This window comes from Anolis sagrei, chromosome 5 (assembly GCF_037176765.1).
Source record: "Anolis sagrei isolate rAnoSag1 chromosome 5, rAnoSag1.mat, whole genome shotgun sequence".
In the NCBI taxonomy this organism is placed as follows: Eukaryota; Metazoa; Chordata; class Lepidosauria; order Squamata; family Dactyloidae; genus Anolis; species Anolis sagrei.
Genome location: NC_090025.1, coordinates 81,438,586 through 81,451,662, shown reverse-complemented (window position 1 = coordinate 81,451,662; position 13,077 = coordinate 81,438,586). Strand labels below are relative to the sequence as shown.

Genomic DNA, 13,077 nt, shown 5'->3' with positions numbered 1-13,077 from the left:
TCCCTTGTAAGGTACAGCTCTGTTAGTCAAGTAAGGAGCAAACAATCCCAGTGTCTTTAGAAGACCAGGGAATTAGTAAGAAGGCCACAGCCTTGGGTAATGGGGTGTAGATGGATTGTACATAGCATGAAAGTTACAGATAAAATATAGGGTACTTTTGATAGAGGATTATTGGCCATAAGGAAAAGCGGATGATTGGGGATGAAGGCACAACTACCCACTTCTTTGTTTTTTTTAAATTTAATTGAGTTAAATTATATATCAGTTTCATGTTAAAACAACACATATCAAAATAATGAATATTATGTTAGAATCATGAAGACCCTTATTTTTTTTTCAACAAAGAACTTTGGAAACCAGAAGAAAATGTTAAGTCCCATCCCCAATTTAATTGTAGTATGATTGACCTATCATCTTTTACAGTGAATCTAATATTTTCATATGAGGCATGGCCTAAGTGCCTTGCAGCTTCAGTCAAGTATATGGATCTAGAATAATTTTCATTCTTTGTTTACTCGGTTTTAATGTCTCTGTTTTCATTTGTCAATAAACTTACTTCATCATTAGGTAAAAAAATGTTTTATTATTTTGGCGTAGACGATTATAACTAAATCATATCTCACCCCAGTTTATTTCATTGTTATCTCATCCCAATTACTGAGTGTATGGTTACCCTTGAAAGCAACTGGATGGTTAGAGATTAGAAACTGGCCAAATTTCACTGGGCACTCCAGTTAGATTTCTCAGCCTCTCACCTATGTTTCTGCTCTTTAGTCCAGTATATAGTAGGGCTGTGCAAAATAATAGTTAATCCTGTAAATTGTTAGTAATTCATTAGAGTCATGCAGATGAATCACTATTAAGGAACATGGAAAAAAGGGCAGAGAAAAATGTAAGAATGGAAACACTCACCAATAATTTTTGTTAAGATTCTGTAACATTTGGAAGCCTCCCAAAATCAGTTTAATGTTCAGTATAAGCATTAAGCAATTTTGGTAGAACCAAAAATGTCATTGATAGACCAAGGCTGCTTCCTGGTTGCTATAAGTAAGGGCTGGGTGATAGGCTAAGAACATAGCATTCTGGGAAATATAGCTTGGAAAGGTGAACCCCCCCTCCCCTGTGGCAGAGAACTCAAAAGACACTGCCCTAAACTACATTTCCCAGTATGCAGTGCTCAGCATCAGAAAGCCCAGTGATAGCTTCAGCAACCAGCCAATTAAAGTCCGTCTAATAATAACAAATAAAATTATTTAATCTGCAAAGAGGACTAACATAAGTAATAGTATAAATCCCTACTGAGATGAACTTCTATCGTTTATTGTGTGTCATATAAACACACTGTTGGGCAGACATTCAAGGGGATTGCTGTTGTGACAATTTGGGGGATAACGGTTTTTGTCTAAACTTTTAAAAATCCCCCAAAATCAGTAGATGTGTAAATCTTTCTGAAACTTCTGGGGACTGATGCCCAATTTATTTTGTGCATTGTATATAAATTTCAAGTAGATAAATCTTGTAGCTGTTATATATATATATATATAGAGAGAGAGAGAGAGAGAGAGAGAGAGAGAGAGAGTAAAAAATTCAAAATTCCCCAAAAATTAGTGGATGAGTGTACCGTCTGAAATTTGGTGGCCTAACAATGGAAATATGTGATACAATTATAGCAAGTTTCATCACAATAGCTCGAAAAATGAGGGATAAATGAACCCTGGAGTTTCCCCATTTACTCAATTACTTTAATGAAAAAAGTAACGAAAAATTCATTACTTCGTTATAGTTACAAAAAAATTAGGCTCTGCTCAGATGTCTTGTAATAGCACTAGTCCCAGCCAATGATTTTTTGCTTTATGTTTGATTTAGGGCTTGAGAACTGTTACAATTCCTTTAGTATTTCCCTTTCCTTGGGTTTTTATGTATGTGTTTTTGATTAAAACTTAGGATATTTTCAGTGATAGGTGGTGTATATGTTTGTTATGGGCTTATCCCATTTGGCATTTCCCTGCATGCAGACATGTTTATGATGTACTGTGGCAACAACTGACAAGCATGCAAGTGTTTTCCTTGTGTGAGCAGATGCATACAGTGATCACTGTTTGTGGCAGGTTTCATTTCATTTGTGTAGCTCCTCTCCCTTTCCATTTCTTCTATAGATGCTATAGTTATTTAGGAAACTGTTGTGTTAACATAGCATAGTAAAATCATTGTGCTTTGCAAGGCTTAAGTGGTTGTTTATTAATAAAGTTTACCCATGTTGTAATCGCCTGCTAAATTTAACCTGTATACTAAATGAATACATAATACATGCAATACCTCCCTGCTTTCATTGAATATTCATTCAAGCAATATATATTTATATAAAATAATGTATAATGTATCACTATCCATCAACAACAAATACATTACCTTACCCATTGTAAGACACAACAGTTACAGCAGCCTGGAGTTGTGAGAACTAAATATATGGCTATTCTGGCAAACTAGATCTCTCATATTTAGCTGAATTCCTGTCACAGTGGGAAGGCAATGGAAATTGATTTCCCTTTCAGCAGTAGTAGGAACCTTTGAAGAAATGTATATTGCATACAAAAATGCCTAACAAAATAATGACTTTGGGAATTTTCCAGAAAATATGGATGACAGTACAGATGAAGATGCTCCTTTGAACAGTCCTGGGGCTGAAGGAAGGTGAGAAATCAGTATAAACTATAGAGGTAGATTCTTTTTGAAATATTATTATCATATTTCATTTAAATGATTTGGTTTCATAGAATAGACCTCGAGGGCCATCCAGTCCAACCCCCTGCCAAGAAGCAGGAAAATCACATTCAAAGCACCCCTGACAGATAGCCACCTAGCTTCTCTTTAAAAGCCTCAAAAGAAGGAGCCTCCACCACACTCTGGGGCAAAGAGTTCCATTTCTGAACAGTTCTCATAGTTAGGAAGTTCTTCCTAATGTTCAGGTGGAATCTCCTTTCCTGTAATTTGAAGCCATTGTTCCGCAGCCTAGTCTCCATGGCAGCAGAAAACAAGCCTGCTCTCTCCTCCCTATAACTTCCCATCAAATATTTATACATGACTATCACATCTCTTCTCAGCCTTCTCTTCTGTAGGCTAAACATGCCCAGCTCTTTAAGCCACCCCTCAAAGGGCTTGTTCTCCAGACTCTTGATCATTTTAGCTACCCTTCTCTGGACACATTCTAACCTGTCAACATCTCCCTTCTGTTACCCAGAATTGGACACAGTATTCCAGGTGTGGTCTGACCAAGGCAGCTTCACTCAGCATCTTCCTATACAGATTCTAAAGAAACTGGGGAATGAGTTAAAGAGCTGAAGGTGCTGCAGATAAAGATCTAACTAGGATAAGCTCACTTAATTTTTTTTCTCTCTCTCTTTATTGCGTCTCTTAAATAGTAAGAACACTAACTAGTTTCTTCCAGCGCTTGGCCATTTCTTCCTCTTTGTCTCAAAATAATGAGTCCCAGCTTTAACTGTCTTCCAGAAGACCTATATTCTTTCCATGCAGTGGTTACTTCTACTTAGTTTCTAAGGGTCAATCAAGTCATTTATTATTATGATTTAAAACATTTATACCCCGTCCTTCTCAACCTCTGAGGAAGGACTCAGGACGACTTCCAAAAGGCAACAATTTGATGCCAACACAATATAAAATACAGTAAAAATACATTAAAATGGTTATAAGTATACATTAAAACAGTTCGCTAGGTTAAAACATCATTCAAATCAGTCCAAATTGTGGTCAATAAAATCTCATCTTCACCAATAAAATCAGTGTATTCTGCTGACCTCTGTTGAATAAAACATCAGCTAGGACAGAATCACAAATGCATACTTGGTAGCTCAAGTGAAACTTAGCATTTGTGAATTTTGGTATCGGTTTCAAAGTAACTGTTGGAAGAAAAATACTGTTCTGGATTAGAGCAATAAAATGCTGTGCATAGATGTGTGAATCTTCATAACTATAGTACAGCTAGCTATGTGATCTTTGTTACTGCTAGAATTAGCTGTCTAAAGGGGGAAGAGTTATTTTATTTCTGTTAAAGCTTCTCATTGAGTTGCCAATTTGCTTTTCAGTTCCTTGTCTTCTGACCTCATGAAGCTTTGTGGTGAAGTCAAGCCTAAAAATAAGGTAAGCTCTGTGAATGACAATATAATAGAGTGGAGGGGTTTCTGGGCATAATTATATAATCTAAAGCTCAGCAAAGATGGAGCACTTGAAATATTTTAGGGCCATGCAGTTTTGGGATTTGTCAAAATCCCAAATAATGAAACAAATAGGACCGATTTAAACCAATTTGTACCAGCTTCAGATCAAATCAGATTCTGAGCCAGGTTTTTTGAATGGAATAGCACAGTCAGAAGCAGTCTGAAGAACTGGGTGGTAAAATTAAGCAATATATCTCTAACATAGCCATATCAGAAAAAAAATGCTAAGGTGATATCAACAGAAGAGGAGGTGGACTTTGCTCACAGACATCTGTGTTATTCAATCTGTGATAAGAATCTCATCAGGACTTTCCAATCATAGTGGTTATGAAGACATTGTGAGGGCATTGAAGCTGTATAGCCAGTCATCTCTTCTGACGTATTTTGTTTCTTAGATTAGTCACAGATCATGAAATCATTGTGAGAGTGATCAGTTGTTTGTCATCTGAGTCAGACTCTCTGAAACCTTTACAATTTCCTTTTATCATGTTGAATAGCCTTGGTTAATCTTCTTTTTGCTTTATTTGTGAATTAGTCTGTTTTGAATTAGTCTGCCTGCTGATTAAAGGAAAGCAGGTAACAGGCACAGCCTAGCCTGTTATGAAAAGGAATTCCAGAAGGTGGGAGCAGCCACTGAGAAGGCTCTTTCCGTTATCCTCACCAAACTTTGGTGGGGATACTGGGAGAAAGCTGTCCCTTGTAGATCTTAAAGTACTATCAGATTTATATAGGGCAGTGATGGTGAACCTTTTAGAGACCGGATATCCAAACTGCAACCCAAAATATACTTATTCATGTATTGTTGAAGGCTTTCATGGCCGGAATCACTGGTTTGTTGTAGGTTTTTCTGGCTGTATGGCCATGTTCTAGAAGCATTCTCTCCTGACGTTTTGCCTGGATCTGTGGCAGGCATCCTCAGAGGTTGTGAGGTCTGACCTCACAACTTCTGAGAATGCCTGCCAGAGATTCAGGAGAAACGTCAGGAGAGAATGCTTCTAGGACATGACCATACAGCCCAAAAAACCTACAACAACTTATACTTATTTATTGCGAAGTGCCAGTATGGCAATGTAACCTGAATACCGACATTTTAGTTTAGAAAAACAACTCATGCACTAATATCTTTATCTGAAAAGAAAAATACAATAACAGAGCCTTTAATGATACACACGACTTTTTATTGAAAGGGAACGTGGTTTTTGCTGTGGTATACATGCTGATAATTTGTGTAACCTTGGCTCATACTTTGTAAGTTTGAGAACAACACATGCAGCACTCAAGTCATCTGTTAGTCTGTTTCAGGTGTCAGATTTGATATAATTCAAAGGTGAAAACTGTGGATTAGAGCACAATCCCAACATCCTTTTGCTCATAGTGAAACCTGTCTTCATGTTTTCTAAGGAAATGCTCCTGTTTCCCATGGGAGTGTGCCCAGGACTCTGTAATCCTGAGCATGTCTGTGTATTCAGGAGTAATACGTCAGCTATGCTGCTATCCCATGAGTGCAATATATAGTGCCTACTTTTAAATATGATAAAACTAAGATCCCCATTGCCATATAATGCTGTGTTCAAACGGCATTATATGGTCAGTGTAGACTCCTGTAATGCAGTTAACTATACATGTACCATAGGTTCACCACCACCGGTGTAGAGAGATATGGTCTTTAAGATAGTCTGAACCTAAACTGTAGAGGACTCATAGATCATGGCCAGCATTTTGAATTGTGCCCAGAGACAAACCAGTGGTCAGTGCAGCTGTTTTAACAAGGAAGTTATTATATGACCCCAATTACTGTCCCTGGAATCTGGAGATGCAAGGCTAGAGGGTGGGAGAAAGGAAATGGGATTGGCAGCATCAAGGGGTGCTTATTTCCAGAGTTAGGTTTGCTTAGAAGTGAAATGAACTATCAAGAAAGAACAACCACCATGGGGACAGTAAATGTGCAGGTCAAAACAAGGTTCTTGAAAAACTGGTCTCCAGTTCTGTTCTTCACATTTTGTAGAACCCTGCAATACTAGCAACCTTGGCAAGTAACCTTTTGCTAGTGGCTTACTTTCTGAGGTGAGGATACTCCATCAAGAAATTCTGACAAATAACATCCTCAACAAGGCTGCTTAAAAGATTTTCAGACAGTGAAGAATTTCTCCGTTTGCACACACTTCCCCTGGCCAGGTGCACAACCTTTCAACATATCAATAGTTTACCACGTGCTCCTTTCTCTTTAGTTTTGGATAAGAGAAATTTCAGAGGTGTGAACCATTTGTTTGATCTGGCTTAGGTGAATGATTTCAGACTGGAGAGGCATGCAAAGACAAGTGTCTTCTTAAATGTAATTCTTCTGCTTTCCATATTAAGAAGGGAATTGAAGAAGTTTCAGCATGACAGGTGGATCACTCACTTGTGAAGTGTTGTAGCTCTTGTATTATGAGATATCAGAACTTCCTTGAATGTATGCACTCAGACATCACCTGTATTATTTATTGTTTGTGTGCCTTCAGATTAGTTCCAATTTATTGTGATCCTTTTATGGAGTTTTCTTGGCAAGATTTGTTCAGAGGGGAGGTTGTCTTAGCCTTCTTCTGAGATTGAGGATGTGACTTGCATGACTGGGTGCAGGATTTAAGGAAACGGGAATGGTAAATCTTCAGTTTAATAATGAATGGATGGCCACACTGAAACTTAGGGTGTGTTAAATAGCTATTGACTTATGTGTTCATTTTAATGTAAGTACTCTACTTTAAAATTTCTTTTGCTTGCTTGTGTTCAATTTATTCCAGGCACGTCGTAGGACCACAACTCAAATGGAATTGCTTTATGCTGATAGCAGTGATTTAGCCCCAGACACCAGTACAGGAGACACAGCTTTGGCTGGCCCTCTTTCATCTCTTGCAGAAGTTCAGGAAGGCGGAATGAACACTGATATGAAAGAGTCTCCAACTAGGGATAGAGAGGTCATTCCTCCGCAGTCAGGCTTGCCTTCTAAGACTGGCAGCATGTAAGTTTTGCACAATGCACTAACTTCCTTTCAGCCTCTTAAAATGCATGTGGCTAAATTCTTGAAGACTTAACAACTTTGATTGTGAGTGCGATGTACATCGGGCTAATCAGATATCATCTGATCTTCACCTTTGTCTACTGACTTCTACTGTTCTCTTTTCACGGAATGGCCAAATCTTTTTCTCTGTTTTTCATATTTTTGAGTAGATGGGGTTCTTTAGCATGTTTGGCTACTGGAAGTCTCAATTTTATATAAATAGAGAAAGAGAGGAAGAATGATAATATATTAAAATGTTTTAAGAAGCCCTAAAATCCAATAACAATGAGTAGCAAGCAGTTTTGTAGTATTTCTAAAATACTTGCATTGAGTAGATCTAGTAAACGTATTATTTGTGAAATGGGTCCCTTTTAGTGTATGGTGTACTCCACAAATTTTACCTCCCATTTCAGCTGCTGCAGATATTCTGCAGTAGAAAGGTGAAGCTGAGGCAAATAGAAACCTTACATTAGGATAGTGTAGCGTATATTATTATTTCACCAAGAATCTCATTCTGATGCCACTTATTAAAATTCATATGAAATGGCAGTGAACTGTACTGAAACAGTGCAGTTGAAAACTGTACCAAAATTCGTTATGCTCCTGTATTAATTGCACTAATATGTCATACCTACTTGAACAAAAACTTTTTTCACTGCAGCTCAAATTCTAATTTCACATTTTTCATGCATGTTGCTTGTGGCAGTAAAAGAAAATACAGATGGCTCTGGCAGGTAGTATTAATAATTTTGGCTTGACTGCTTTTGCAAAGCTCTCTGAAAAACTGCTTTTAATACAGAAGTAAAATAGTAGTGAGCAGTAGGTGGAAAGCCTGCTTTTTTGTGCTGCACTGTTTGGAGAACCTCGCAACTTAAACAAAGTGAAGTGTTTTGACATGGAATTCAGAATCCAGGTAACTTTTCTTACAGGTTCCTAAGTATTTTGCTATAACAAATTGTTTCATGTGAAGGAAATAGTACATAAAATTTGGAAATGAATGAATTCATTCATTTTGCTCCAATTCTATGTATTCATTTTCCACAGTAATACAGAAAGGCCTAACTGTACTGACTTCTTAATAGCGATTTCATAGGGAGGCTTGGATCAAAAGCAGATACAGGACAAGTCAGGATTTTAGCCCATTCAGTTCAGTATAAATGACTAAGTCTGGATCCATCGTATTATACTTTCAGATGTTCTCCTAAGATGTCAAATATGTGTGTGATTTCTGTATTTATGTTATAAAGTATTATGCATCAGTTAACTGTGATTGCCTCAGATCCAGATGTACTTTTGTGTGATGTGGGAAACAGCCCCAGCTCTGGGTTGTTGTAAGTTTTTCGGGCTGCATGGCCACGTTCCAGAAGCATTCTTTCCTGACATTTCACCTGCATTTATGGCAGGCATCCTCAGAGGTTGTGAGGTCTCTGTTTAGTTTTGGATCAAAATGGCCTTTACTTGGTAGATATCTGTAATAGTCTCCTTACTTTTTTTTAAAAAAAAGTAAAAATCAGTCATACTAGGCTATAAATCTGAGCATCGAAGAAATGGTATATAATCTATAGATTTTTCTTTGCTTTGGCTTTCTCTTTGCTTAGAATCAACAACAATTTTCTGGGATAAAACATTGATTCCAGCATCACTGTTGATAGAAAACTAGATTTGTGCTAGGACCATTTTTACTGAATTGTGGCAGAAACAGAAGGAGTTACATAATCATTCTCCCAAAATATATCTTTTTCACAAAGCACTGTGTGGTTATTTTTACTTTTAAAGATATGAAATAACATTTGAAGTCTGGTATATTTGTCTGCTGTATAATATCCAATGACTGTTGTACTTGAGAGCTCCAGCCAACTCTGTAAATGTTGGAGTATCAAGAAAGGAGAAAAATGAAAAGACAGAACATAAATATATAACACTCAAGTTAGTGACATACCTTGTAGGCACATTATTAGGGCATGAACTGGCTCCTTTATAGATTGGTGTAGGCTCAAAAGATTAAATGTTTTGTGTAATTTTCCAAAATGGTATTTACAAAGCAAAATATGAATTATCTCGTGTATAGTTTGCTCTTGAGACTAATTTTGCATTATCTGAGGTTCTGATCTAAAGGACTTTCTCCCTCAAATCATAATGTCATGGATTGTCTGGATGTGACTCTTGTGGGTATATAACAGAGTGATAATGCTTTAAAACCTTTGAACACCCATCTATAGCTTTATATGCACATCTTGTGTTGCAGATGTCCTTAATCTAAATCATTTACTGTGGACTTCATCACATTGAGGTCTTACTTGCAACCAGATTCACCATGGATCGTGGTGAATCTGGTGTGGGACATTAAGAACCCATCACTCTGTATCACCCTACCTCATCTCAAGGGGGGGGGGGTGTCACCATCCAGCTTTCTCCCATTTTTCTCAATGGAATACGGGAAGCCTCCCATGTTTCCGGAACTGCCTCTTACAACAATTTGACCACATTTCAGGCAGAGAGCCCCACTGAAAGTAGATCTACATTGTGTGATGGGATTTGGCAGGCTCTGCATCCGAAGTCAATAAGAGGATGGGCAATTTTGCCTGTGTGATGGGGGTAGTATGAGAAGTGAAACCAGTGGTTTTGATTAATCTTACCCAACTATTTGATCCAAATCTAATATATTATGAACATAGTATACCAGGCCATGACATCATAATGAGAAATTCTTGAACAGCTCAGAATTTAATGAGATTATGTACATGAGCAGCTAGTATGTTTTCAGTTGCCCCACATAGTTTTGTGTGTGTGTGAGAGAGAGAGAATTGTGTGCCATGAAATAATGTTTTAACCTATGGTGAAACAGAGTTTCCTGGCAAGATTGTTTTAGAGGGAATTTGTCATTATTTTTCTCTGAGCCTGCAGCATGAGACTTGCCTAAGGTCACCCAGTAGGTTTTCATGGGCAAGTGGGGATTCAGACCCTCATCTCCCACAGTCCTAGTCTAGCACATAACCATTGCACCACATTGGCTCTCATACATATCACTCAAGGCACTGGATCTGCTATGCTGAAAACAAAAACACTGACACTATACCATATAAAGCCACCTTTTCCACAGTGGCTGATTTTTAAGGGTTTCCTCAAAGTTTGTTTTGGGGATTTTTCCCCCTGAATATTTTCAAGACATGGGTGACTGAATCCATGAATGCAGAAGCCATAGACTCAGAGGGCCGACTATAATACTTTCGCAACTTCTGTGCTCCTTTGTGATATCTGAAATCTAAAATATAATCAAATTCAATTATTAAGGCCATCTAAAATCATCTGAAATAAAGATGTGTGACCACAAGATTGGGAACTAGAAACTACATAAACCTTAGAATCCTTGCAAGACAAATTAACTTTCTTTATTTCTTGAGAGTGTGTTTAAATCAAGGCAAGTCAATTTGTCAGTTGTTTTTAGACAAGTGTTAATCATAGGAAAAAGATCCCTTCGAGCAAAGCAGCCTTCTTCATCTTCCTTCTTTTTTTGTCTTTTGGCTATCTCCCATAATTCCTGACCATTCGTCATGGAAACTAATTCTGATTTATATTGTAGTCCAAAAAATATAGGAGGCAAAAAGTTTGAAATACAAATATATAACATGAAAACACATTTAAAAATTTAAAAAATCATGAATCTATCCAATTACGTCATGTATTCCAATTCCCTGCCAGTGCAGAAGTCAACTAAAATGTCCGTATAGAATGATTTTCCATGCATGGTTGTTATAATCCAATGTACTGTAACCCCTTGAGAACTTCTGTAAACCACAGAAGGTAAAACAAATGCCTGCTAATTGGAATGATAGGAAGCAGCAGAGAAATTAATGCTTTCTCTCTTCTCATTGCTGCCTTTATCTAGACTGCTTTTACCAAGGGAATTCTATAAACACAGAATTTGTCATTGATCTTTATCATTCCCATGTTTGTTTTTTGCTTTGCCCTTTCTGTTTTCCTCTGTTCCTGTTTAGAACATGTGTCTGCTTGTGTTCCATTGGCACATTTGCTAGATTTATCTCAGTAACTTTCCATTATAATGAAAAATAAAATAACATTAAAGCCATGCACACTTAAAAGCAGGCTGAGTTTATGCCAGTAAATGTGCAATTGCAGTTTCCCCTAGAGCAGTGGTTCTCAACCTGGGGGTCGCGACCCCCCGAGGGGTCGCCTGGCAAATTTTGAGGGGTCGCGGGACTGCCTAGTTTGGCCCCGCCCCCTTTGTGTCCCTGGAATGGCTGCCGGGCAACCTCTGGCAGCCAAAGAGCCAGCAAACACCCATGCCTGAAAGAGAAGGACGTCCCTTAGTCCGCACATGGGGCTTGGGGGAGGGAGTGTGACATGTCTTCTGGCCTCCCAGCAAGTCCCCCCCCCCCCCGTGACCCTTTGGGGGATGGCTTGCCTGCCATTCCTCGTGCTCACCAGGCCTCGCCTTCCCTTGCCGGGGCACCAGCGGGAAGGGAGCCATGCAGCTCTCGGCTTTGGTGGGCTTGGCGCGAAGCAGGCAGGAGGTGCTTTCCGAGCAGGTCTCGCTCGCCCAGCCCCTTGTTCTGTCTACCGTTGCCACGGGATGCCTTCCCGCCTGTTTGGCGGGTGGGCACCGCAGCCTTGGTTGCCCGAGGGCTGCAAGGCTTCTTTCCTACCAGTGGCCAGGCAAGGGAAGGCGAGGCCTGGTGAGTGGCCTATCCTTTGCCTGGCGCGGGATGGGAAAGCACCCTGCAGCTGCAGCGGAGAGAAGAAGGGACTGGCGTTGGTTGAAGGGCTCCTAAAGTCCTTTCAGCTTTCCCATTCTGCCTTCATCCTTTCAGCTTCCCCATTCCCCGGCTTTCCTCGCCTCCTCCTCTTCCTTCTTGTCCCGGAGGAAGCAGCAGGCAGGAGGGAGGGGGGGCGGGAGAGAGATTGCACCCATTTTCTCAAACTCTTGCCTCCCTCCCTTCACTGCAGGAAGGGAGAAAAGAAAGAGGCAGAAATAAATTTTAGTTTTGAAGTCCTGCTCCCTTCCTTCACCTCCAACTCCTTTGTTTCCTCCCTCTTCTCCCTGATTTGCTTGGCTGCCCCCGGCAAAGCACGCTCTCACACACTCACTCTCTCTCCTCCCCCCCCCCCCTCCTATTAACACCCAGACCGGGAGGCAGCTTCACGTGAGAGGATGGTGCTTCCGAGTGAAGGACCTTGCTTCCCTCTCTTCATTCCTTTCCTTCTTCCTCCCTTTCCTTCCTTCCTTCCTTCCCTCCTTCCTTTCCCTCCTTCTTTCCTTCCTCCCTTCTCCCTTTCCTTGCCTCCCTCCTTTCCTTCCCTCCTTCCTTCCTTCCTTCCTTCCTTCCTTCCTTCCTTCCTTCCTTCCTTTCCTTCCTTCCCTTCCTTCCTGTCCCTCTTCCTTTCCTTCTTTCCCTCCCTCCCTTCTTTCCCTTCCTTCCTTTTTCCTTCCTTCCTGTCCCTCCTTCTTCCTTTCCTTCTTTCCCTCCTTCCCTCCCTTCATTTCCTTCTTCCTCCCTTTCCTTCCCTCCCTCCTCCCTTCTCTCCTTTCTCTCCTTCCTTTCCTACTTTACCTTCTTCCCTCCCTCCCTCCCTCCCTTTTTCCATCCTTCCTGTCCCTCCTTCCTTTCCATCTTTTCCTCCCTCCCTTCCTTTCCTCTTCCTCTCTTTCCTTCCACCCTTCCTTCTATTATCATCATCAAGCAGAGGCAGACTGGCCATCTGTCAGGTGTACTTTGATTGTGTCTTTCCCTTATGGCAGAAGGGGGTTAGACTGAATGGCCCATGGAAGTCTCTTCCCACTTTAGGATT

General features: G+C 39.9%; 1 protein-coding gene across 11 annotated transcripts in view; it reads left to right on the top strand.

The window, feature by feature from the left end:
• Positions 1–13,077, top strand: part of KIF21A (kinesin family member 21A) — a 127,296-nt gene that overhangs the window by 88,708 nt on the left and 25,511 nt on the right. For all 11 annotated transcript variants that reach the window (XM_060778404.2, XM_060778403.2, XM_060778409.2 and 8 more), the window contains 3 exons: positions 2,631–2,691; positions 4,101–4,155; positions 7,013–7,230. In XM_060778404.2, coding sequence (XP_060634387.2) covers positions 2,631–2,691; positions 4,101–4,155; positions 7,013–7,230 — 334 coding nt within the window. The remainder of the gene's footprint in view (positions 1–2,630; positions 2,692–4,100; positions 4,156–7,012; positions 7,231–13,077) is intronic.